Source organism: Chelonia mydas, chromosome 4 (assembly GCF_015237465.2).
Source record: "Chelonia mydas isolate rCheMyd1 chromosome 4, rCheMyd1.pri.v2, whole genome shotgun sequence".
NCBI classification, from domain to species: domain Eukaryota; kingdom Metazoa; phylum Chordata; order Testudines; family Cheloniidae; genus Chelonia; species Chelonia mydas.
In genome coordinates this window covers 117904343-117930364 of record NC_057852.1, presented here as the reverse complement: position 1 = coordinate 117930364, position 26022 = coordinate 117904343, and the positions used below count along the sequence as shown (strand labels likewise).

Below are 26022 nucleotides of genomic sequence, written 5' to 3'. Positions count from 1 at the left end.
TCCAGCAGAGAGCAAAAAAATTATTAAAGGTTTACAAAGCATGATCTACAAGGAAATATTGCAAAAATCGGGTTTCTTTAGTCTGGAGAAGAGAAGACTTGAGAGGGGGACAAGATAACAGTCTTCAAGTACGTACAATGTTTTGATAAAGAGGAGGGTGATATATTGTTCTTCTTATCCACTGAGGACAGGACAAGAACTAATGGCTTAAGAAGGGCTTAACTTGCAACAAGAGAGATTTAGGTTAGACTTTAGGAAAAACGTCCTCACTAACCGTAGGGGTAGTTAAGCACTGGAACAAATTACCTAGGAACATTGCGGAATCTCCATCATTGGAGGTTGTTAAGAATAGGTTGGACAAACACTTGTCAGGGATGTCCCGATAATACTTAGTCCTGCCTCAGTGCGGGACCCGAGTTAAGCTACTGAGGTCCTTTCCAGTCCGACACTTCTATGATTATACTGAATTATAGTTAGCAAACTAGACACATACCACATACATTACATGGGCAAACAGTTTTTAACAGGAAGACAACACGTGGTTATGCAATTTTAGGACTATCTGAATAATTGATTTTTCAATTCATTGGCTTCACCAAAAAATCTGGAAAAAAAAATCATTTCGGGTCAAACCAAAACTGAAATTTTGGGGGTTTTCATTTCTTTTTATTATGTTTTCAAATGGGAGGATGCACTTTTTAAAAAAAACAAATCTAATTAAGGGCTAGTCTACATGGCAAGTTACTGTGTGGCAAGCCAGGTTACGCAAGCCCTGAATACAGTACGCAAGCTTGCCACACAGTAACGTCCCAGATGGACACTGCTATAGCGCAGTGAAAATCCTAGAGTGTGGGAGTGCTGGTACATTGCAGATTCACACCCTGGCTTGCCACGCTACAACTGGCTGTATAGATCAGCCCTGAGTTGCCCAATGAGACCTGAAACGTTTTGTTTCGAAAGTGTCCAAACACACAATTTTGACTTTTAAAAAAAAAATTGCCAAAACATTGCTAGCAAAAAATGATTTGCCAATTTCAACCTGAATTTGCAAATAGTTTCTTCATTTTTCTGAGAGTAAATAAATCAACCAAAAAAATTCACCCAGCTGTAATCCCAATTTTCATTTGGCTGTATTCTCTCACACAAGGTGTTGTGCAAAGATTAAAAAGAAAAATTACCTATCCCACAAGTTGGGAGTTTTAAATGGCAATTCCAAATTAATTGTCATAACCCTTAAAGGGCCAACCCTAAAAGATGCTGAGTGCCCTCCACTCCCTCTAGGGGTCTGTGGGAACCAAGGCCATTCTGCAGAAGATGGCCAGATCAGGCTCATATTCTTCAGTTTTCACACTCAGAGATAACATGCTAGTTATCACGTACCTGGTATGAAGCAAAGAGGTACTATTTACCCTTATGCAAAATGTACAGTATTGGAGCAAGAGGTTGGGGCAGACTGTGTTCTTTAGCCACTGGCACAAATATTGGGTGGTGCAGGGCTACTCTACTGTTGGAAACCTGGGCAGATTAAGAGGACGCAGACTCCTCCAACCAGCACAGCCAGCCTACTTCACAAGTGGGTGTGGAGCCAGGCCAGACCATAGATCTTGCCTTCTCCTGACTCCTTTTGGGGTGCTGTGGACCTGTGAGGCCACATAGAAGGAGCAAAGCCTGCACTCCCTTGAGTTCAAGGACTGCAGTTGTGGCTTCCTCTTGCATGAGCTACGTAGGGTGAGGAATGTTCCATGTAGGCGTTTATGTGGTTAGAGAGTTTGCAACAATCTGGGTTCCATACCCGTCCCTAATGGAGATACTATATACTCTGCTTGCAGATTTCTGGAACCCAAGTCCTCAGGCTGTGTCAGAAATTCACATTCCTGGAAATTTTATGTTTCCTTCCCTCATTGCTTGTGTTGACTATTTAGTTATCTAGTAAGGCTCAGGAAAATGTCTCCAGCTATAGATTAAAAATAGTATTGTTCCTACATTATCAGCAGGGATCCTAATTTTCCATGACAAAAAAACCAAAATTCTCTGATTAAAAAAAAACACATGAAAATCCATGTTTTTTGCAATTAAAATGAAATGCTGAACTTTAGTTTCCCTACCCATGATATACATATAGGTATCAGTTGAACACACTGTTTTATTGATATATTTACAATTTTTAAGCAAGTTCAAAGCCTACTATTGCCATCAATCATTATAATAAAATTAATAGAATTGCAATTTGCATTTCTTACATGTACCAAATAATTCTATGTCTGTATTCTATATTTTCAGGGGGGAATTTAAATGCACAAAAAATAAAGCAAAAATTGTTTTTATATTAACATTATTCACTTTCTGAGTTAGTCTTGGAAGCCGAAGTGAAATTTGAGATGCATTAAAATACGAACCACTATACCCCGTTGAGTAAGCTCTACGCCGGAAGCAGTTTATTGGAGGATGTTTAGCTATGTAAATTTAAAGCACATTCAGAAATCAACCACAAGAGGGGGAGGTTGCGCACATTGAATAAGTGACACTGATACTTTCCGTAAAATTTTGTTAATATATGTGTTTATTTTTTCACAAAGTGTAAAAACTACAGATTCTCTGTAAAAACGCAAATTCCATGTTTTTCCATGACAAATGGATTTCTAGGGCCCCTGACTAACAGTAATACAGGAAACACTTCTATATTTAAAATGCATGTGATCTATGCTTACAACATGAGTATTCTGTTGAAAACCCATCTTGGTGGATGGAACAGCAGGGTGTACAAAGTATATCTAGAAACACAGGACAAACATATTTCCATGACTTTGAATGTACAATATGTGGCTTGTTATTCAGTACCAAAGCACTTAAATGAAAGATTTTTCAATAGGAAGTAAGATTTTTTTAAATACACACATTAAAGTGCACCCATCACTTCAACTGGATATTTGACAACAGTTCACCTGGAAAAAAACCCAGCACTTCAGCAGAAAAACAGCATGGAAAATTAATGACCCTGCATCTGCCGCTAGTGCCCTTAAAAAAGAAAATACTGATCTTGATCAATGGGGTTGTACTGGTGTAACAGAGAATTTAACTGGTTCCGTATCTGTGTCTGAAACCCTAAAAACGTGTGTGTGTGTGCACGTCAGAGTGTGAGCATGGACGCGCGCAAGAGACAAAGTTGACAAAGTCATTGGTAAATCTTGATTAAATGAAAATTATTTTAAAAGTTATATTTGAAATACTACAGGTTTCCAAACATCAGAAGATGCAACACAATCTGGACAGGCTCCAAGTTACACCAGAAACATACACCACACCTACAGATAATTTATTAAACTAAATAGAGAGCTGAACAGCAAAAGCTACTAGCAATTAAAATAATGACTACATTAAGTACCCTTAACTTTGGTGCAAAACTTCTAAAGTTCTGGGAGTTTTTTTAAAAAAGGAGGAGGAGGAGAATTGGGTCCTGATGCCAACTTACAATTAGAATTCTGTTTTTCTTTAAAATGTGGCCTCAGAAAGATACCTTATCCTCTAATGTTGTTTATTTCCACTGCACAAATTGTTAATCCCCTTTTAAGTTCTTCTTCAGTCAACCACAGTCCATAAAAAAGATGCAAGTCTGGGCAACCCTATGTCTGGCACAGAGTCAGCAATTCAACCCATTAGGAAACCTCAAAAGATAAAAGGAAGCAAGAAGCAGTCCTACTTTGGTCAGCATAGGAACAAGGAATATAAGAAAAGGTTGAGTACTTACCTCCACAAAGAGCTCTCCAGCACCTTCCCCATGTCAGTATGGTAATACTTGGTAAGGATCAGAATCACCTACACAGAGAGAGAGTAAAAATAAATACAGATATATGAGCTAAAATAAAAAAACAACAGAGCATTTTCAGAGCTGTTCTGATCTGGATATTAGTAGACTAGTTTCCTGAACCGTTGGAGAGAGCAGGGCTTGTAGGGTTGGGACATGAGTGGGGCAATTGTAAATCTTCTGTAAACATCTCCATTTTGTAAAACTTTCCTTTTTATTTCGTGAGAGGAGGGGGTGGAAATTATCACATAAATTCCCCTCAGCGCCCAAACCACAAGGTCCAATCAGTTTGAATGACTTTCACAGCAGGAAGAGCTGAGTTAGTCCCCAGTCCTAATTTACAATGCAGCTGTCTTGTCGTCTATGGACTTGAATTTATCTTATCCAAAGTGTTAAACAACGTTACTGGATCTCAGCCAGAAAGAGGCGCTTTGGTCTTCTGTGCAAGACCAAAAACAAGCACTGAAATATGTCATCATTAGTTTTCTAGAAGAGGTGGCTGTTTTCCAAGAGAGCACTGTGCTGTCTGTGTTACTCATCCACGTTACCAAAACTAAAAAAAAAAAATTAACACATAGATTAAATCCCATTGAAAAATAAGGTCTTCACTCGAGAGAGAAAATCCAGTAACAAGAAATATGTTTTATCTCACAATCTATTTGCAAAGGAAGACAAACTCATTAGCCAAATAGGGTGAAGCACTAGTCCACAACTCTTGCATGGTGCTGGCAGTTACATTTTAGATTTGGATCACTTAAATAAAATTTCCTTTCACTCACTGCCAGTCCATATTAGTTCTTCTTACACCAGTTACCACGGCAACCCTAAAGAGGTAAAATTGGAAGAACCTCTGGTTCCTTGCACAGCTGTTAGCTTGGTTAATGTGGGGTCAACATCAGTTGTCTCCAACATTTTGGATCATGCTTTTATTTAGCTATCACTAGCTTTGTTCCTAACCACCAGATGAAATCTTTTGCAAACAGAAATTTTATCCGTTCGGTTTGATTATCAAGGTAATTAGTACATTGGTACAGTACTTATGCAACATATCAGAATGTAAGTTTCTATACCCTGGAGATTATGAGTGAAGGAAGACTACAATTCCAGGCAATTTGCATTATTTACATAGTGCCATAGATGTACAGGGCACTATGCAAAATTGAGACAGTTTGGATCTCACTCCCTGTGGTGTAATACTACTGAATTCAATAGAGTTACTTTTGGATTTATACTGATGCAAAAAACTGCAGAATCAGATCTTAATTTCCTAAAATATATTAAAGCTTTCACATTGTTTAAAGACAGCACAATCAAAAGGCCATTCTGTTCTATGCATTTTGTTGGTGTTTGGTATAGAAACATAAAAGCTGGGAGGCATCTTAAAAAAAGAGTGTTTAATTTTTTAAAAAATTGTTTAGTTCTAATAGGTTACAACATGACTTATAAAATCAAGAGAAAGAATCATGACCCAAGACTTCTCAGGAAACTAACCATCGAGAGAGATCTACTGCACAAACTCCTGGCTCCAGCTCCAGGCATGTTCCAATCATGTCAGCTATTTATTCTGTTGCTAGTATCTTACTACAGGTTTGCTGGCAATTCAGCCTGGATAGGGAAAAGGAGGAAACTTCACTATCAGATACAAGTGCCCATTGGCTCAGCTTATTAAGGGAGACTGTTTGGGCCAGCCTCTCTTCAACCAATAGATGTTTGTTCAGATCACAGAAATCTACCCAGAGGATTTTTATGGGCCCTGAGAATATAATTATGGCCCATCAGACCAGAGGAAAAATTATTAGAAGATACAAAAAGTAATATTCCATATTACTTTATGTTTCATAACACTTGCCTATCCACAGCAATGAATCTTACTTGTATTAAACCAACACTTTGTATCCCCGTGCTTCCCATACATGTAATTTTAAAATTACTGCCGATTCTCAATGACGCTGCAATGTATCATGGAGTCCTCATCTGCCAAGATCAAGCAAGAAACTTTATTCTTTAATTAGGCTGCCCAGATATCACATATAGAAAAGCTCACTAGGTTGTGATTTTTTTTAATAGCTCAGCTGTGCCCTTTCCTCTTAACCCTTATGGATAATACTCCAAGACACCCCCCAAATAGACAAAGCCTGTCACACAGCATTGTCAAATCCTTCTTCAGAATACAGGGCTTTCACATTGAAAGGTTCAAACAAGAGATTCCAGTGTACCCACCACTTTGCTGACTGTCAACAATTCACCTAATCAGAAAGCCAGTGTACAGAGCATATCTGACAACCATTCATTCAGGGTAATTGTAAATTGTATTCTGTAGCAGTCATCTGTAGTAAAGGAATGCCTCACTGAGGTACCCAATCTGCAGTCCAATTCTGATCCACAAATAGTGAGTTATAGCACTTATGAATATATGTCAATGTTGTCTTCTTCAATGGGGCTGGTAAATTATTTAAAAATGAAGACACCCTACACAGCATCAGAAATGAAGTTATGAAAAATGACTTATTGGCTAGACAAAGCCACAGCCATCTTTGGGCCCTTATACAGCATTAAAGACGTCCAGCAATCTAAAAACACTGATGCATAGGTTGTCGGAGGGGCTGAAAGCCATTTCAATTATGCCAAAGCATTTCATCCCAGCATCTGAAAAAACATAGGTCAGCTATTCTACAATCATCCTTCAGTGTAATCCTCTTTATTGCAGTCATCTTTTCATGTTACTTAAACAAATATCCTACCAACCACAGTTGTATTTGATCTCAGATAATTAATGAATGAATCCAAACATTTACAGCCATCTCTTTAGAAAAGTCTGTTTGGACCTTAGGAATTCCACACCTCATTTAGAAGAGCGGGCCCTTGATTTACTGTGCAGACATTTCATTTCATTTCAGTGGGACTTTTTAATTATAAAGCATTTTGCAGCTTGGATAGTAGCCAAATATTTGTATGTGCTGCTGCCCTAGTGAGGGACAGCACTGCCTCCGAGCAAAGAGATTTGAGGCGCAAAGGCAATGAAGAAATTGGGCCTGATTCTTCTCCATATTATGTTATTATATTATATTAAATCATGGGTAATGCCAAGTAATTTTATTAAACAGGGATAGAAGAGAATTAGGCTAAACAGATTCTTTATTTTAATTAAATTAGTGCAACCTGTTTAGCCACTTGCAACCATTTTACCTCAGACATACCCCAGAATCCTGGGTCTGGCTCAAAGAAAGAGGCAGTTACCATGGCATTGCAAAGGGCCATGCCTGGGAATGTGTGTCATGGCTTGTGGTGTGCTCCTGGCCAAATGTTCCCAGGAAACATATCCCTTTCTCTCTTCCCTCCACACACCTACCCATAAGTCTTATTTCTTCTTGGTCTTTCTTCTCCCAAGTTCCCCACAACTGGCATAATTAACCCCACTGTCATTGTGCCTGAGACTGCCAAAACAAAGCCAAAAAATTTATAGAAGCCATGAAACTTTACAAAAAAGGTAAATGCAAATAAAAAAATATTAGCCAAAAGTAAGAACAAATAGAGATACCAGGACAGTCGGGTATCAACAGATGTCCAGTACCCTCCATTACTGGACATCTGTCGGTTCCAGCCATCACCGTAATAGGGTTGTCAATTTTCTAATTTCTGAAAACCGGACACTATAGCAGGAGAGCTGGAACCTCCACCCTCCCTACCTCTTCCCCCAAGGCCTGCCCCCTGCCCCGCCTCTTCCCCCAAGGCCCTGCCCCCATCACTCTCTCCCCCTCTTCCTCCTTGCTTGATCCTGTCCACCTCCCTCCCACCAGCTGGGCTCCCTCTGCTCCAGGGTTAGGATGGGAGCCTGCCTGCCCATGAGATGTAGGTAGGGGGTGGCCCCAGCTGAGCAGGGGCTGGAATGGGTTGACGACCCAGTGCCTCCTTCCGTGCTCCACAGGAGCACTGGTAAGAAAATGCTCTTTATTCTTTGGGTCCAGCTTGTCACCTGACATGGATCAGGGTTAGAAAAGTTTACACCCCTGTCATGAGCAGGTGCAGGAAAAGCTATGGTTTTCTGCAACCCACCCTCTACCTCAACACTGGAGTTCCTTATTCAAATCAACAGGCCCTACAGTCTACAGTTGGCCAACATCTGTGCATATTATGCTGAGGTTTTTGCTATTATTCCTTAGCTTTCTTAGGGCTTGTCTGCACAAGGACAACCATGAAAACTAATCCAAATTAACGAAAAGTGTGAATTTTGATGTGGATTAAACAAACAACATTGAATCTCTGTACGGACATTCTAATTCAGAATTATAGTGGTTTTAATTCAGTTTAGCATAATTCACTTTGGAAGTGAATTTGGTTTATCTTAATTCGCTGTGAATTAAGTGAATTTGGAAATTAATTAAGATAAACCAAATTAAGCCGACTTTAATTCTGAATAACTGCAACCACACAGGAATGTAATGTGGTTTAACTAATCCACTTCAAATTCATACCTTTAGTTAATTCAGATTAATTTTCCTGAACATCCCCATATAGACAAGCCCTTAGAATTAACCCATAACAGACTTTGGGCATTAGCCCTTTGTTTTAACTGTCTAATTTTAACTGTCTACCCTACTCAGCTTTCCATTATGGTCCCAAGAGATCAAGACATTGCCTTAGATGGTATGAAAATCTCAAATGCGCTAAAATTTCCTTTTCCCAAGCAATCTGTAAACTCTTTTTAGATATTTACATGTTTACATATTTGTTTACATATTTGTTGTAGCATTACAAGTTCCTGAGGGAGTTTTCCGAGAAGTAGGTTTAAGAGAATAAATTTCCAAAACATGAAGTGCGATTTTTTTTCCTCTTTATCCCAAAAATTATTTTTTAACATTGCACCTGGCTTGATTGTAGTAAAACAAAGTTTTGTATTAGGAGACCATCTATTTTTGTATCTCAAAGAATGTATTCCCAAATGGACTGAGTGTCTCTACAGAGGCTAAACCATTGTTAAAACACTCTCTCTCTCATTCCCAATTAAAATTCAAGATCATCTAGCAAAGCTGATGTTTTCCATTTGTATTTACAATTGCTTTTACTCTTCCCTAGATACTCCAATAGCCCAATATTGAAGCTTAGCACGTACTTTGAACATCGACTGTTTGCAGACACAATTTACCAAAGATAGAAAGAATCCTATGTTGCGGGTTCCCTGTTACTCCCTGTCATGTGACTGAACCAACCAACAGTACAACATAACATTTGGAAAATTTAAATACATTTCTGGTCTGGGTCACTGAGTCCTCTTTAAAGCAAGCAAGGGTCTTTATATTATAATTATTATATTATATTATGGTTAAGATCTTAGTTTTGAAAAGTAACATAATGCAGGACATATGGAAACATTTACAGAGGATACCGTAACCTGGGAAGAATGCTCGTCTGATTTAGATATCTTGGCAAATACATCCACATTTCCCTGCACAGCTGCTTATCTATCACCAGAATCAGAGTTAATCATCATGACCAGTTGACATGGGGTTAATCATGACTTGTCCCCCCCTCTACTCTGACAACAAAATTACATTTATCATCATATTAGTTAACATGACTCTCAAGCCCACTGAGGCTGCTGGTGATTTTACTAGCTGATCCTAATGCAGGATCAATGCCTAAATCTTTAATCTCATTAATCTTGAAATGGGGAAATTATTTAGTACTTTGCACCTCCGGGGGGGCTGCTGCTGCTATTACCTGAATTTGGTGTTTTACAGATGTGAAAACCTACTATAATAGCATACGACCTTTTAGAAAGGGATAATAATAATGCCTAGCTCTTATACAGCACTTTTCATCAGTAGATCTCAAAGCATTTTACTAAAGAAGTTCAGTATCATTTCCCCCATTTTATGGATGAGGAAACAGACACAGAGAGGTGAAGTGACTTGCCCAAGGACACTAAGTAGGTCAGTGGCAGAGCTGGGAACAGAACTCAGGGTTTGAGTCCCAGTCCAATGTTTTATCCAATAGGCCATGATGCCTTTCATCGGGGCATTGAAAGAATAACTACATGAGAAACTGTGCGGTGCTCAGATACTATGGCAATGGGAGCCATACAAATATATTAGATAGACTGACTAGGATACTGGTCAGGAAGTTTGGTCTGGAAAGCAAAGCCTTGGGGAATGCCTAACCAAACAACTGAACACTACAGAAACGGTCTGAGTTGACTGCCCTCTTTCCTCCTCCTTTCTCCTTGCCGTCTCCTACTTCTTTATTTCATTTTAACTTTCCATTTCCTTCACCGTTCCATAATAGTTCCTTGGTTTAAAAAAATTGGTTTCATTTCCACAGGAGTGCTGATACTCTGCTCCTGTTCCAGCATGTGAAAGGATATGCTAGGGCTCAGCTTCTGAGCCCTGGTCTTCACTAGGAGTTGAGGTCGAATTTACCAGCGTTAAATCGATTTAACCCTGCACGTGTCCACACGACGAAGCCCTTTTTTTCGACTTAAAGGGCTCTTAAAATTGATTTCCTTACTCCACCCCCGACAAGGGGATTAGTGCTGAAATCAGCCTTGCTGGGTCGAATTTGGGGTATTGTGGATGCAATTAGATGGTATTGGCCTCCAGGAGCTATCCCAGAGTGCTCCATTGTGACCGCTCTGGACAGCACTCTCAACTCAGATGCACTGGCCAGGTAGACAGCAAAAGGCCCGCGAACTTTTGAATCTCATTTCCTGTTTGGCCAGTGTGGCAAGCTGCAGGTGAGTGCAGAGCTCATCAGCAGAGGTGACCATGCAGAGCTCATCAGCAGAGGTGACCATGATGCAGTCCCAGAATCGCAAAAGAGCTCCAGCGTGGACTGAACGGGAGGTACGAGATCTGATTGCTGTATGGGGAGAGGAATCCGTGCTTTCAGAACTCCGTTCCAGTTTTCGAAATGCCAAAACATGTGTCAAAATCTCCCAGGGCATGAAGGACAGAGGCCATAACAGGGACCCGAAGCAGTGCCGCATGAAACATAAGGAGTTGAGGCAAGCCTACCAGAAAACCAGAGAGGCAAATGGCCGCTCCGGGTCAGAGCCCAAAACATGCCACTTCTATGATGAGCTGCATGCCATTTTAGGGGGTTCAGCCACCACTACCCCAACCGTGTTGTTTGACTCCATCAATGGAGATGGAGGCAACCCGGAAGCAGGTTTTGGGGACGAGGAAGATGATGATGATGAGGTTGTAGATAGCTCACAGCAAGCAAGCGGAGAAACCGGTTTTCCCAACAGCCAAGAACTATTTCTCACCCTGGACCTGGAGCCAGTACCCCCCGAACCCACCCAAGGCTGCCTCCTGGACCCGCCAGGCGGAGACGGGACCGTGGTGAGAGTACCTTTTTAAATAGTATATATGGTTTAAAAGCAAGCGTGTTTAATAATTAATTTGCCCTGGCATTCGCAACTCTCCTGGATGTACTCCCAAAGCCTTTGCAAAAGGTTTCTGGGGAGGGCAGCCTTATTCCGTTCACCATGTTAGGACACTTTACCACTCCAGGCCAGTAGCACGTACTCAGGAATCATTGTAGAACAAAGCATTGCAGTGTATGTTTGCCGGCATTCAAACAACATCCGTTCTTTATCCCTCTGTGTTATCCTCAGGAGAGTGATATCATTCATGGTCACCTGGTTGAAATAGGGTGCTTTTCCTAAGGGGACATTCAGAGGTGCCTGTTCCTGCTGGGCTATTTGCCTGTGGCTGAACAGAAATGTTCCCCGCTGTTAGCCACGGGGAGCAGGGAGGGGCTAGCCACGCGGTGGCGGGAGGCAAAATGAGACCTTGTAACAAAAGCACATGTGCTATGTATTTAATGTTAACAGCAAGGTTTACCGTGAAAGAGTGTACCCATTGTTCGATAAAATGTGTCTTTTTAAATACCGCTGTCCTTTTGTTTCCTGCATGTGTTTCAGGGATCACAGGATCTTCTCTTTCCCAGAGGCTAGTGAAGATTAGAAGGCGAAAAAAATGCACTCACGATGAAATGTTCTCTGAGCTCATGCTGTCCTCCCACACTGACAGAGCACAGACGAATGCGTGGACGCAGACAATGTCAGAGTGCAGGAAAGCACAAAATGACCGGGAGGAGAGGTAGAGAGCTGAAGCTGAAAGGTGGTGGCAGCGTGATGAGAGGAGGCAGGATTCAATGCTGAGGCTGCTGGAGGATCAAACTAATATGCTCCAGCGTATGGTTCAGCTGCAGAAAAAGCAGCAGGAGCACAGACTGCCGCTACAGCCCCTGTGTAACCAACCACCCTCCTCCCCAAGTTCCATAGCTTCCTCACCCAGACACCCAAGAACGCGATGGGGGGGACCTCCGGCCACCGAGCCACTCCACCCCAGAGGATTGCCCAAGCAACAGAAGGTTGGCATTCAATAAGTTTTAAACTTTTAAAGTGCTGTGTGGTCTTGTCCTTCCCTCCTCCACCACCCCTCCCGGGCTACCTTGGCAGTTATCCCCCTATTTGTGTGATGAATGAATAAAGAATGCATGAATGTGAAGCAACAATGACTTTATTGCCTCTGCAAGCGGTGATCGAAGGGAGGAGGTGAGGGTGGTTAGCTTACAGGGAAGTAGAGTGGACCAAGGCCGGAGGGTTTCATCTAGGAGAAACAAACAGAACTGTCATACCGTAGCCTGGCCAGTCACGAAACTGGTTTTCAAAGCTTCTCTGATGCGCACCGTGCCCTCCTGTGCTCTTCTAACCGCTCTGGTGTCTGGCTGCGCGTAACCAGTGGCCAGGCGATTTGCCTCAACCTCCCACCCCGCCATAAACGTCTCCCCCTTACTCTCACAGATATTGTGGAGCGCACAGCAAGCAGTAATAATAATGGGAATATTGGTTTTGCTGAGGTCTAACTAACTCAGTCAGTAAACTGCGCCAGCGCGCTTTTCAATGTCCAAATGCACATTCTACCACCATTCTGCACTTGCTCAGCCTATAGTTGAACAGCTCCTGATTACTGTCCAGGCTGCCTGTGTATGGCTTCATGAGCCACGGCATTAAGGGGTAGGCTGGGTCCCCAAGGATAACTATAGGCATTTCAACATCCCTAATGGTTATTTTCTGGTCTGGGAAGTAAGTCCCTTCCTCCAGCTGTTCAAACAGATCAGAGTTCCTGAAGATGCGAGCGTCATCTACCTTTGCTGGCCATCCCACGTTGATGTTGGTGAAACGTCCCTTGTGATCCACCAGAGCTTGCAGCACTATTGAAAAGTACCCCTTGCAGTTTATGTACTCGCCGGCTTGGTGCTCCGGTGCCAAGATAGGGATATGGGTTCCATCTATGGCCCCACCACAGTTAGGGAATCCCATTGCAGCAAAGCCATTCACTATGACCTGCACATTTCCCAGGTTCACTACCTTTGATATAAGCAGATCTTTGATTGTGTTGGCTACTTGCATCACAGCAGCCCCCACAGTAGATTTGCCCATTCCAAATTGATTCCTGACTGACCGGTAGCTGTCTGATGTTGCAAGCTTCCACAGGGCTATTGCCACTCGCTTCTCAACTGTGAGGGCTGCTTTCATCTTGGTATTCTTGCGCCTCAGGGCAGGGCAAAGCAAGTCACAAAGTTCCATGAAAGTGCCCTTACGCATGCAAATGTTTCGCAGCCACTGGGAATCGTCCCAGACCTGCGACACTATGCGGTCTCACCATTCTGTGCTTGTTTCCCGGGCCCAGAATCTGTGTACCACTGCATGAACCTGGCCCATTAGCACCATGATGCCCACATTGCCAGGGCCCGTGCTTTGAGAGAAGTCTGTGTCCATGTCCTCATCACTCTCGTCACCGCGCTGACGTCGCCTACTCGCCCGGTTTCGCTTTGCCAGGTTCTGGTGCTGCATATACCGCTGGATAATGTGCGTGGTGTTTAATGTGCTCCTAATTGCCAAAGTGATCTGAGCGGGCTCCATGCTTGCCGTCATATGGCATCTGCACAGAAAAAAGGCGCGGAACGATTGTCTGCCGTTGCTCTGATGGAGGGAGGGGCAAGTGACGACATGGCTTACAGGGTTGGCTTATAGGGAATTAAAATCAACAAAGGCGGTGGCTTTACATCAAGGAGAAACAAAAACAAGTGTCACACAGAATGGCCCCCTCAAAGATTGAACTCAAAACCCTGGGTTTAGCTCAACCCAATGCTCAACCCACTGAGCTATCCCTCCCCCGGTATTTCAGGCAGGACTGAATCTCCATTAAACTTTTCAAGGTGCCCCTGACAGTCCTCACCAAAACAATTGTCGGCTGTTGATTTCACAGGGTGAGGGAGAGGGGAGCAAATGAATACAAAACAAATCTGGTGTATTTCTTGTTTTGATCCACTCCATCTATCTTTTACATCTTTGGCTGGCAGCAGACGGTGCAGTAGGACTGCTAGCCATCCACATCTCCTGGCTGCTCGGCAGAAGATGGTACAATAGGACTGCCGGCAGGACTAAAGAGAATGACCTGGTCGAGTCACTCCTAATTTAGTCCCTGCGCTCCTGTCTGCCCAGGCACTCCTGACCGACCTTACCGAGGCAGCCAGGAGCACCTCGGACACAATGACGATGGTTATCAGGCCTATTGCACCGCCTGCTGCCACAAGGCAATGGGTTGCTGCTGCTGTGTAGCAATTCAATACTGTGTCTGCCAGCACCCAAGAGACGTACGGTGACAGTGAGCTGAGCGGGCTCCATGCTTGCCGTGGTATGGCGTCTGTACATGTAACTCAGGAAAAAAGGCACGAAACGATTGTCTGCCATTGCTTTCACGGAGGGAAGGCCTGACGACATGTACCCAGAACCACCCGCGACAACGTTTTTTGCCCCATCAGGCATTGGGATCTCAACCCAGAATTCCAATGGGTGGCGGAGACTGCGGGAACTGTGGGATAGCTACCCACAGTGCAACCAAACTCCAGAAGTCGACGCTAGCCTCGGTACTGTGGAAGCACTCTGCTGAGTTAATGCACTTAGAGCATTTTGTGTGGGGACACACATAATGGACTATATAAAAACGATTTCTAAAAAAACGACTTCTATAAATTCCACCTAATTTCATAGTGTAGACATACCCTGAGACTCTCCATCCACTTTGGGCCACTCTGATCTTGCTTACAGCAAGAAAAATTAGGACTAACTCCAGTGAAGTTAATGGAGCTTAACTGGTATAAGAGATCAGCACCAGCCCCTTTGGGAGGTGCAAAGTACATTTAACTTTCTGCATTATTTCTGAAGCAGCAGAAATCAAGTATCTATGTCACTGGAAAGGGTGTAGAAGGGCTGAGGGAGCATGCAAATGGGCCAGAAGAGTATTAGAAAGGGCTTGGGAGCATTTGCAAAAGCTGGCTAGCAGCCAAATACATCGGAGAAAACCTTGGAAAGGGCCAGGGGAGCTCTGGAGAGGTCTCTACAGTCAGATCCAAAGCCAAACCTGAAGTTTTCTAATCTGAGAGTACAGAGTTTTTTTAGCTACTTTCAGTCTTCCCTCATACTTAACCTCACCCCACCCTGTCCTAAGTGTCAGTTACTTTAACAGTCCAGAGCCACCATAATTAAGTGGAATTACACCATATCTGATAGGAGATATGCCCATATTCACTGAGCTGCTATGTAGTTTGGATAGCTACCAACCATGTTCTGTCACACAGAGACTACGTTCTACCTCAGCCACTTTCCAGAATTTTAGTGCAATTGGATATCTTAAAGCCAAGTTTCAAGATATTCACAAGTTCCAATTTTAAAGCTCCAATGCATTTTTCAAACTGACCTCCAGATCAAGGAGATACAAGCAGCATCAAGGATGCCAGGCCTTGATTAATCATATACATATTTACTATAATAAAGAATTAAGATTGCAACTAACTCTTTGGAGGCACTCTCTTGTATTTCAGCATTTGCCAGTGATCATTAAGGCTGCAATGCAGTTTCAGGAAGCCTCTTAATGAAGCTGTTCCCATCGGGCCTGAAATTTTACATGCTTGGTCTCTTCCCAAAATTATTTCAGAAATATTTTAGAGAGTTTCTAAAAATATTATTAAGACTATTCATTTTCATCCCTTTGTCTGTAAAGGTCGGTACACTGGTCTAATAGCATAGAGCAGAGCAGAAGAGAAAAATTAAAACTAACTTATAGCCCCTCGGAAATCAAATGTTCTAGAATAGTTCTGATACGTATATGGCCCATTATCACAGAATCCGAGCTCTCTCAATCTTCAATGTACTCCTCCTTAACACCCCTGTGATGTAGGACAGTGCTATTAACCCCATTTTACAAATGGTAATGGAGGCACAAAGGGCAGGTCTACACTGCAATTAGACACCCACGGCTGGCCTGTGCCAGCTGACTCAGACCCATAGGGCTCAGGCTAAGGGGCTGTTTAACTGTGGTGTAGATGTTCAGGTTCGGGCTGAAGCCTGGGCTCTAAGACCCTGCAAGGTGGGAGGGTCCAAGAACTCCACGTGCAGCCCAAGCCGGAACATCTATGCAGCAATTAAACAGCCCCTTAACCTGAGCCCCGTGAGCCCAAGTCAGCTGGAATAGGCCAGCCACGGGTGACTAACTGCAGTGTAGACATACCCAAAGAGACTAAGCAACTTGCGCAGGGTAACACAGGAGGTCAGTGGCAGGCAGAGCAGGGACATATATATGAGACAAGTTTAGAATTCTGATCTTTCAGGATCTGCCAGGAGTAGAAGAAAATTATGCCCCGCACTGAGCAGCTAGCCCTCTCCTTTTTGAAGAGCACAAATCTCCCAGCCCCAATTCTGTTCTCACTTCAGTTCTACACAACTGACTTTAATGGTGTAGAATTCCTGATTTATGCAGCACTATGCCCACCAAGTTTTAATCCTACAGTGTTTATGAGATATGGCACCTTAATACATGTCACTGGTGCAGAACGAAACACTACCCATCCTTGGCCTCAAGCCAATTTACTTTTGTGGGGGTGGGTGGGAGGTGAGCAGGGGGAGCAGAGACTTTTTTGTTTGTTTTAAATCAACTTGCTACAAAAACAACAACAACATCAACAACAAAAGTGAGCAACTCCAAACAGCCAAAGTTTTGAAGTAGTAGCTGTAGTCCTGCCAGAGATGGATGAGTGGACATAGTACAGGTGAAGCGGCCCAAGAAGCATAAATGCAATTTAATTACATGATTATTACTATTAAATAGGTGGGCTTTTTTTCCTCCCACCTCCCCAAGCATTTATTTTGAGCCTGATCCAAAGTCCAACGAAGTTAACGGGAATCTAAACGAAGCCGCAACTAGCAGCCTGGAAGATGTCGGAAATCTGAAGAGGTTAAAAGTGAATCTAACCCTGAAAAAGTTCTTTAAAAGCAAAAAGAAATAATTGCTGACAAAATCAAAAATTCCCAAAGGACTCCAAGATTTGATGCGTCTTATATGCAGCAAATGCAACCAATGCTATATTTTTAAAATAAACACAGAACTTCACAATGACCTAATGACATTGCAGTTCATAAGGGACCTCTAAGCATACCCTACGGAAACCAAGTGAGAACTAATTCAATTTAATGATACATGTTGTTGTACCCTGAAGATAGACCCATACATTTGCTTCTGAAGGTCAGTCTGTTCAACAAACATTCATTGCTAGATACAAGACTGTTGTAACTACAAACTAGAGAAGATGGATGGAGATAGACTACTAGAAATGATCTCAGCTCCACAGACATGAATCTAAACAAGAAAATTCATCCACACCAAAACTAAAATCTTATATTTTGCAGAAGTTCTGTCAAGACTACAGATATAAAAAAAAATTCACATGCCTAGAATAATGTCCAACTTCTTTAGTCTCAATACTTCAAGAGAAATATATTCTTTGCTCATTATGATTGAAAATTCAAGTATATTTATCTTTAGGGCTGCACTCCTGTCTCCTAAAATTAAGGGTGCATCAATAAAAATCTTGTAAATCTTGTGACGTTGCCACAAATTCTACAGCTGATTTCACATGATAGGTGGCAATGCACATCATGGTCTTGGAAAGCAGAGTCAAGGTCTTAGAGAAAGAGGTGTCCAGAATGGACACAACTAGTTAGCAAAAATATCTAGTCACCTTAAGGCAATATGGATGGTCTAGTAATTAGTAACTGAATCCCAAGACAGAATCAGGTTGTGTCCTGGTTTCCATTCTCAGCTCTTCCATGCAGCCTGGGACAGACAAGTCATTTAGGCCAAGATTTTCAAACATAGGTGCCTGAGTTAGACACTTAAATCCATATCCAAGCTCCAGTGAACATCTCTGAAAATACTCAGGCTCCTTATTTAGCTAACCTACATATAATATCAAAGAGTCAAATTTTAGTGACCTACATTTGAAGATTTAAGCAAGTTACATGCAAAGTAATATATAAGTTCCATAAACCAAACAAAAGAGATATTGTTCTAATTCAGAGTTTCTCAAACTCTTCATTCCTCTCCTTAGCACAGACAGAGTGCTGAGATCTCCCAAAAGTCAGTATTTTCTGAGACCGAGGACTAGGAGAGGGGACACAAGTTCTTTGTTGGAAAAATATTGGGAGAAAATAGTGCATTTATTCCTCCACACAAGGCAGCTTGCTGGAGTTTTCTTCAGATGGATTGTTTCCACAGTGGACACAAGAAATGAAGAATAACCGGTACCTATTGATGGTTTAGCCCTGTCCTATACAAATAATGGAACACATATTTTTTCTCCTCTTCTTTCTTCCCAATTTTCCCTAAGATTTCTTGAACCACCTCCTCCCTCCTCCTAGGAAATTAATGGAGTCTCCCTTAGGCACATCAACCTCACAAATGGTGAAATAACTGTTCTAACTCAGCTCTGCTTTAATCTGGTTTTCAAGCAGTCCTACACGTAGCAAAAATGCCTTTGTGATTACTACAGGAGCACATACATCAAAATGACTAAAGCTTTCCTTTGAAGATTTGAAAGGAGAGAATACCGTGTGCAAGAACAAGTTTAGTTACTTAACACAGTATAGCTTTGAATTTTATAAAAATAAAAGAACTGGTATCTCCTGAATGAAAGAGCACTCTTAAAGCAGTAAAAGGGGTTTTAATGTGAGTGTAAGACCAGGAGGTATTTCAAATTCAACATATAAAAAACCTGATTTCAGGTCTGTATTTACAGGCTGCTCAGTTCAGAGCTCCATCCTCTATCTGCAGAAATCCATTCAATTTAAAAGACACCGATTCTGCATTTACCAGGGAAAGAAATCATGTTTCCTACTTATTAAAGGCCACTCTGGGCCCAGAGAGGGCGAAAGGTCTTTTTAGTCTCTGAAGACAGCAATTTAACTCAAGTGACAGCTTTTTCCCCTTAAATCGTTAAAAGTATGACAAATGCTATCTAGAATGTTCTGTCCCTAGGGAAGAAGGGGCAACCCATGTAACTCATCAACAATCACTCTGACCAACTAAGTCATTAAAATGAGAGGCATCAAGGGGAGGCTTCAGTCCACTCCTGGGTGAGATAAAGAATGGCTGCAACATGGGAGCTAAAGGCAGCCAAAGGTTTATAATGGGAAAAAAAATATGGGAGTCTTCAAAATTCCATATGAGCAATGCAAACTCTCCATGAACAAGATATTCTAAGAGCTAGTGTAACCTAGTGGGCAGATGCATCAGCCAGGGAAGGTAAAATAAAGTCCCAAACCATAGTTCAGTTCTTTCGGCCTGATCCAACTCCAATTGTTGTCGATGAATCAGGCTGCTTAGGTTTTCTATTCTGGCCAGAGATGGTCTCCTTTCTGTTAATACCATTGGGAACGCTGACTCTCCAATTCCACAGTCTCTGACTAGAAGGAACTTTAATATATCATGGTATTTGGTGATAGCCACGTTGTTCTGTTCTACGTTCCCTGTCCCCAATGCAACAGACGTTAAAGGTCCATCCAGGGCTGTGTGCAATGTACTGATACGCACAAAAACTGCCACATTTACTAATTGCATATCCAATTCATTGTTTTATGAAACGGTTTAAATATCATGAGTAATAGCAAGGTGTTAGAATAAATTTGATTGTGGCTATCTAAAATTAAAGCTTTCAAATAGCACCATTAATTTTTGTAAGAAGGATCTATTCATACACGCACAATATAATAGATCTGCTCCTCTGGATCTGTAATTATTAGTCACCATATTGCTCTGCAGTGACTCCGCTGACTGTTTCCCATTGACAGATCATGGAGAGTATCTCATCTGACTCATCTGGATGGGCAAGTCTGTTATCATGTGAGGTCTTGAAGCAAAGTAAACGGGAAAATGTAGAGGGACTGGTGGGACTCTAGGACAGCATGTTTCAAAAGAACTACCTTTGTGCTGCTTAAAAAATCATATTTTAAGTTAAAGAAAAACAGCAATAAAAAGTCATTAAATAAAAATAACTGTTTCTGGCTAGAGTCCTCTTATCCCAAAATTTTAAAACCAAATTCCAAACCCTTGAAAGAAGATCTTTCTGAAGGAATTGCGAATGAAACCTTAACTCTAGTGTTGTGCTTTATGATGCTGTATTAAAGTCCTCTTAGCAAATAATGATCACATCACCTAAATGAATTCATCTGTTCTATGTCTAAATCCACAGTGAATCCATACATGTCAAGGAAACAAATAAAGGTGTTAAGTGAACCTGCAGATAAAATAGTTTCTCTCCTGAAACCAGCTAAAGCAGGAGGATGACAGGGTTTGAGAAAATTAACATTTTGCTTCCTGGTGGGCTTGCTTCCCACCAGTGGCTCCATTTCAGTGCTGGTTGAGTGATATATATCACTCTGTCCTGCAGAGTGACAGCAAGAAACACTTTCACTTCCCCTCCTAAGTGTTGTGTATTGTTGTGTGTGTGTGGAATAGCCACTGAACATCAGTGATAGATGAGTGATCTATATGCACAGTCAAGTGTGCTTTGGATCCTTTTGAATGAAAAGCTATATGGAAATGTGACCTATTATTAGTAGTAATATATTAATGTCCTGTCACTTAAGAGCCTAAAAAATAAGATACTGCAGTTTGCCTCTTATTCACATTTATTTGAATGAAAGGAAAGGGAAAGAAAGGTAATGGCAGAATGGCTCATTTTGACAAAGTACCCTGTAGCAACCATATCAATTAGGTTTGCATAGATCTCCAAGTGTGAGCTAGTTAATGAAACACTGATCATTTTCCTCAAGTCTAACTTAGACATGTTAATTAAAAATTAGAGGAAATCATCATAATATAAAATGAGTTCACTGAGTATAAAAATACCTACCAGGCATGGCTCTGTATGAGAGACTTCTTTTCAAGCACTAATTAAAATGGATATTTCTGCACATGCGAGTATTTCCAGCAAAATGCAAATAATAGTGTCAGTTTAACATTTAATGATTTCTCTGTTAAAGAGAAAGCTTTCATTCAGGAATGCTATAATTTACTCCGAATAGGATCCACTTAATCATCATGTTTACAGGCTCTTTTTTTCTCCTCACATTTTCTTTTCCGGTCAGCCACGCAATTGGTAATTTAAGATTTAAATTTTGACTGCTTAAAGACCTTAATCTGCTGCATCCCGCCCTCAAAACACAGTTGATCTAGCTTGAAATCTATCACAGCTGACAGCATGCATTAGTTCCATCAGAGAACAAACATTTAGGGATGAAGCTTCACCCAATAGCTCTGGAAGATTCCCTGGCAGCGGAACTGGCACCATTCCGTTGTGCAAGTTAGGGGGTGCAGCCAGGATTCCAGGAGGCTGTGCAGAGGGTGGGTAGAGGTAAGGCTGGGCTGGGCCAGGTGAGGGATAAGAAGAGAAGAAGGGTTGACTTTGTGGTTAAGATGCTGCCCTAGCACTTGAGGTATCTGGGTTCAATTCCCAGCTCTGCCACAGATGCCCACTGTCATCTTTGGCAAGTCCCTTTCTCTGAGGTTTCAGTTCCACAAGTGTAAGTAAAAATCCATTTATTCACATCTGAATATTGCTGACATCATAAAAAAATTTTCAGAAGCCTTTCTCAATCCACTGCTAGCTTTGAGTGCTCAGAAGCTGAACTCCAAGTGATCTGCCATCTATCCATCTCTTTGCTGGTCATCCCCTACTATAAGGAGCTTCCATCTTTCCTTCCATGATAACTTTCTCAAGGTTAATTTCCATTTCTACACCTGATGTGAGCAAAGTACATATGTTTGTGCATGTTGATTTTTGACAATAGGGTCTGCTTCTCTCTAATAATATTTCTAACATAAGATTTGCGTTCTTTTCTGTCCTGGAAATATGTAAGTGTCTTTTGCCACCACAACATCTCAAAGGCTTTCTTCTCAGCAGCACTAATTTCTCACGATTCACATCCATAAGTCCATATGAAAAAAATTAAGCTTTTCACTAATTGAACCTTTGTACACTTCAAGAAGCCACAGTTTTTCCAAGCTTTCTTAAGGGAGGCCATCGCTGAGCAAGCCACTCCTAGATTTCTGATTTCCTTCAACAGCCTCCTTAGTTCGACTTGCACAATCCCAGATAATTGAATTCATCTGCTGCCTCTACAACTTGACTGTTAATTATGCTGTCCACTTGCCTCTTGTTTTTGTTAGTCAGGTCATTGTGCATGCATTTAGTTTTTGCCGTATTCATGGATACTCCATGTTCCTCACTGACTATTTTTACAGACTCCAATATTCACTGCATTGCTTCGGTGGTTGAGCAAAGGGTGTCATGCCATCAGTGTATCCAAGGTCAGCTAAGCTGTGTCCACCAATGGAAATCCCAGCTCCTTCCATTTTGTCTAAACCTTTCTGGGCTTGTCTCAAAATAACATCTGCATACATGTTGAGAAGGCTTGGGGACAGAATACACCCTTGTCTCACACGTGCCCAGTGGAAAGCCACATACCGTTGCGTGCTGCAGTTCACACCAGGGTCTGGTGTTGGAGATAAGAGAAGTGGTATGAGTTCAATTAAATGCTTTGGAATCCCGATGTCTGCCAGTATCCTCCAAAGACTACCATGTTGGACAGTTTCAAACACTTGAGTTATTTGTAAAATGGGGATAATAGTACTTCCTCCTGCCCCCCTTGCCTACATTTTGTCTTATTAATTTAGATTGTAAGCTCATTGTGTGTGTGCAGCATGGAATAGAATGGGACTCTGATCTTGACTGGGGCTCCAAGGGGCTACTGTGATATAAATAATAAACTACATTCAAAGAATGCTAAGGTTGCAAATGTAAGGGGACTTTACTAACATTCAGTGGGGGTGTTTTGGTTGGCTAGCTCCCAGTACTAAAAGGGGAAGAGTCAATGGGAAATCAGTCCCCTGAGACTGACAGTCCCCAGGAACAATGGGGAGAGGCCAATGCTCCAGGTCAGCCTGAATGACAGGGCAGGCAGGCTAATCAGGAAGTCAGGAGGCCAGAGGGATCCTATCCTCTGTGTGAGCTGCAATTGACTGGGTCAGACAGGGTGGGGCCAAGCTAAGGAGAAAGCAGGGGCTCAAGCTGAGCTGGGGAGCAAAGCTGTGCTAGATCCAGAGGGCCAGAAAAGCAGCCCAGGAAGCAGGTCAGAGTTGGGAGCAGTCACAGAAGCAGCCCAGGGAGAGCAGATCCTGTGCTGGGAGCAGGGCTGCAGCCACAGAGCCAGGTGTGGTAAGCAACTGGGGCCAGCCAAGGGGGGACCTTGGGCAAAGGGCCCAGCGCAGAAAGATGCCCCCAGCCAAGGGTCCTTGCAGGCCAGACTGGGAGGGGGATCTTAACTCAATGGGGGGCTGACGCTGGGGAGAAGGATCCCACCACGCAAAGCCCGGAGGTGTGTGGCCACCACCATTGCAAGTGTCCAACCCGCAGCATCCCTGCAGCACAGCCAGGGCCTGAGAAGACGACCTGGGACCTACAAGGAACAGACTGTGAACTGCCCTGACGTTCCAGAGACACTGTTTATAATGTTCCCTGCCACAGAGCGGGGTAAAGTGTTTTCCTTTAACCTTTCCCATTTTTCCTTGTACTTTTTTTAAATTAATTGTTAATTAAGCAACTTGTATTTGCTTTAAATTGTATGAAATGATCAATGGGTCAGAGAAGTGCCCAGTGCAGAGAAAGTACCCTGGAGTGGGGACACCCTAGCCCCTGTCCTAGGTGACCACAGCAGGGTTGGGGGTCGAGCCGCCCCAGGAATCCTGGGCCCAGCTTTGTCGGGGTTACGAGGACTCTGCCAGACAGGAGAGTGGAAGGGGAGTCCTCAAGGGCAGGGAGGCCTCTGGGTAAAGGAAGTGGGAGTGAGGACTCAGATCCTTTCACTAGCTCACTTCACTGGGGTAGTGCAGAAGCCAGGAAAGTTCCCCACAATGGCGGGACCATTCCCCCACTAACAAAGTCAAGCACTTAACAGTTAAGAAATGCCAGAATTAAGGTTACCCTAGCTCCCCTCACTCCCTCCACAGTTTCTGTCTGCCTCTCTCTGGTCCTATTCCTCACCCCATCTTAGGGCTCCTGTCTCAGTCCCATCTCTGCTTCTCACAACTCTGCATTTGAAGGTATCTCTACACTGCAATTAAACACCCGCAGCTGGCAGGGCCGGTTCAAGGATGTTTCGTGCCCTAGGCAAAACTTCCACCTTGCGCCTGCCCCCAGCCCTGCAGCAGCTCCCCACCCCCTACACACACCCTGAGGCGCCCCCCCTGCAGCAGCTCCCCGCCGCCCCCTCCCTCGGCCCAGCTCACCTCTGCTCCACCTCCTCCCCGAGCACGCCACCACTTCTCCCGCCTCCCAGGCTTGCGGCGTCAATCAGCTGTTTGGCGTGCAAGCCTGGGAGGGAGAAAAGTAGAGTGGGGCAGCATGCTCAGGGGAGGAGGTGGAGCAGAGGTGAGCTGGGGCGGAGAATGGTTCCCCTGTGCGCCGCCCCCCACCCCATTACTTGCTGCAGGCAGCCCTCCCCGCGCCCCCTTGCCTCAGCTCACCTCCGCTCCGCCGCCTCCAACCACTTGGCGCCCTTGGCGACCGCCTAGTTCGCCTAGTGGTTGCACCAGCCCTGGCAGCTGGCCTGCGTCAGCTGACTTGGGCTAAGGCTGCAGGCTGTAAAACTGGTGTAAATGCAACACAGACAGACCCTAGTCGTCCACAGGCGGGATTGAACCTGGGATCTCTTAAGTTTAGTGTATGAGCTTCTATTGCATGAGCTAAAAGCCACATGGCTCTTAGCTCAGGCTCTAGCAGACTCATTAATCTCTAGATGGTCTAGGTGCCACTAGATGGGGACGGGCACAACACCAAGCAGGCATGGGTTACATAAATATGCGGGGTCAGGCTGGAGCCTTGGCTCTGGGACTCTCCCCCTCACAGGGGCCTAGATCTCAGGCTACAGGCTGAGACCGAATGTCTACAGAGCAATTTTACAGCCCCCGAGCCCAAGTCAGCTGACCGAGGCCAACTGCAGGTGTTTAATTGCAGTGTAGACACACCCTGCGTCAAGCTGCTTTTTCCTGTTCTTCCACGATGCTGGGCCCAGTAGAGGGAGCACTGAGTGCACAGGAGAGACCATCTGCCTGCGGGTTTGGTTCTAGTTGCCTGGTGCCAGGGACCCCCAGCTACCAGGAGCAGCAGTTGTAAGGAGAGTCTTGCTCAGACCCTGCAGCTGCAGGAAGGAGCATGCTCAATTACATTGTGGGATGAATCAAGCATAGTCTGGTCAGCACATAAAGGATGTGCATGTCAGGGAATGAAGCCTATGAACAGCTCAGATGGGCTCTACCCCACCTAACATATGGTGTTAGCTCTTTCCGTACACTAGCTTAAAAGCTCCATTTTAACAGAGCACAATAATGGGACTAAATCAAAATCCAAGATCCAGACAACGAGCTTGGATTAATCTCTAACAAAATGAACTCGGCAAATATGCCTCTTTTTATGAGAGAGAGAGAGAGAGAGAGAATGGAGTCACCATTTATTTTCAGTCAAGAAAGATCTCTCCACTGGGTCCATCCTGCTATTGCCACAGAGCTATTAGGACTCTGAGGTGGTAACCCATTATGAAGTAGAAAGAAGATAATGATGTATTATTAAAAACACAATAGAAACTAATGCCAAAAGACTTCCTGATTCACTCTCTTACTGAATGCTCCTGATCAAGACAAAAGACAGCCTTGTGACAAGATATTTTCACTGTAAAATCTCTAATCCAAAAGACCATAATCTTAAAATAAAAAAGCCAAGCGGCCCCAGTAAATTCACAAGGTATGCTGAAACAAGCATGG

At 43.1% G+C, this 26022-nt stretch overlaps 1 protein-coding gene across 4 annotated transcripts in view; it reads right to left on the bottom strand.

Annotated features, from left to right (window-relative positions):
• The window catches only part of SORCS2 (sortilin related VPS10 domain containing receptor 2), an 807861-nt gene that overhangs the window by 551822 nt on the left and 230017 nt on the right, over positions 1 to 26022 (bottom strand). For all 4 annotated transcript variants that reach the window (XM_043544690.1, XM_043544691.1, XM_043544692.1 and 1 more), the window contains exon 2: positions 3746 to 3813. In XM_043544690.1, coding sequence (XP_043400625.1) covers positions 3746 to 3813 — 68 coding nt within the window. The remainder of the gene's footprint in view (positions 1 to 3745; positions 3814 to 26022) is intronic.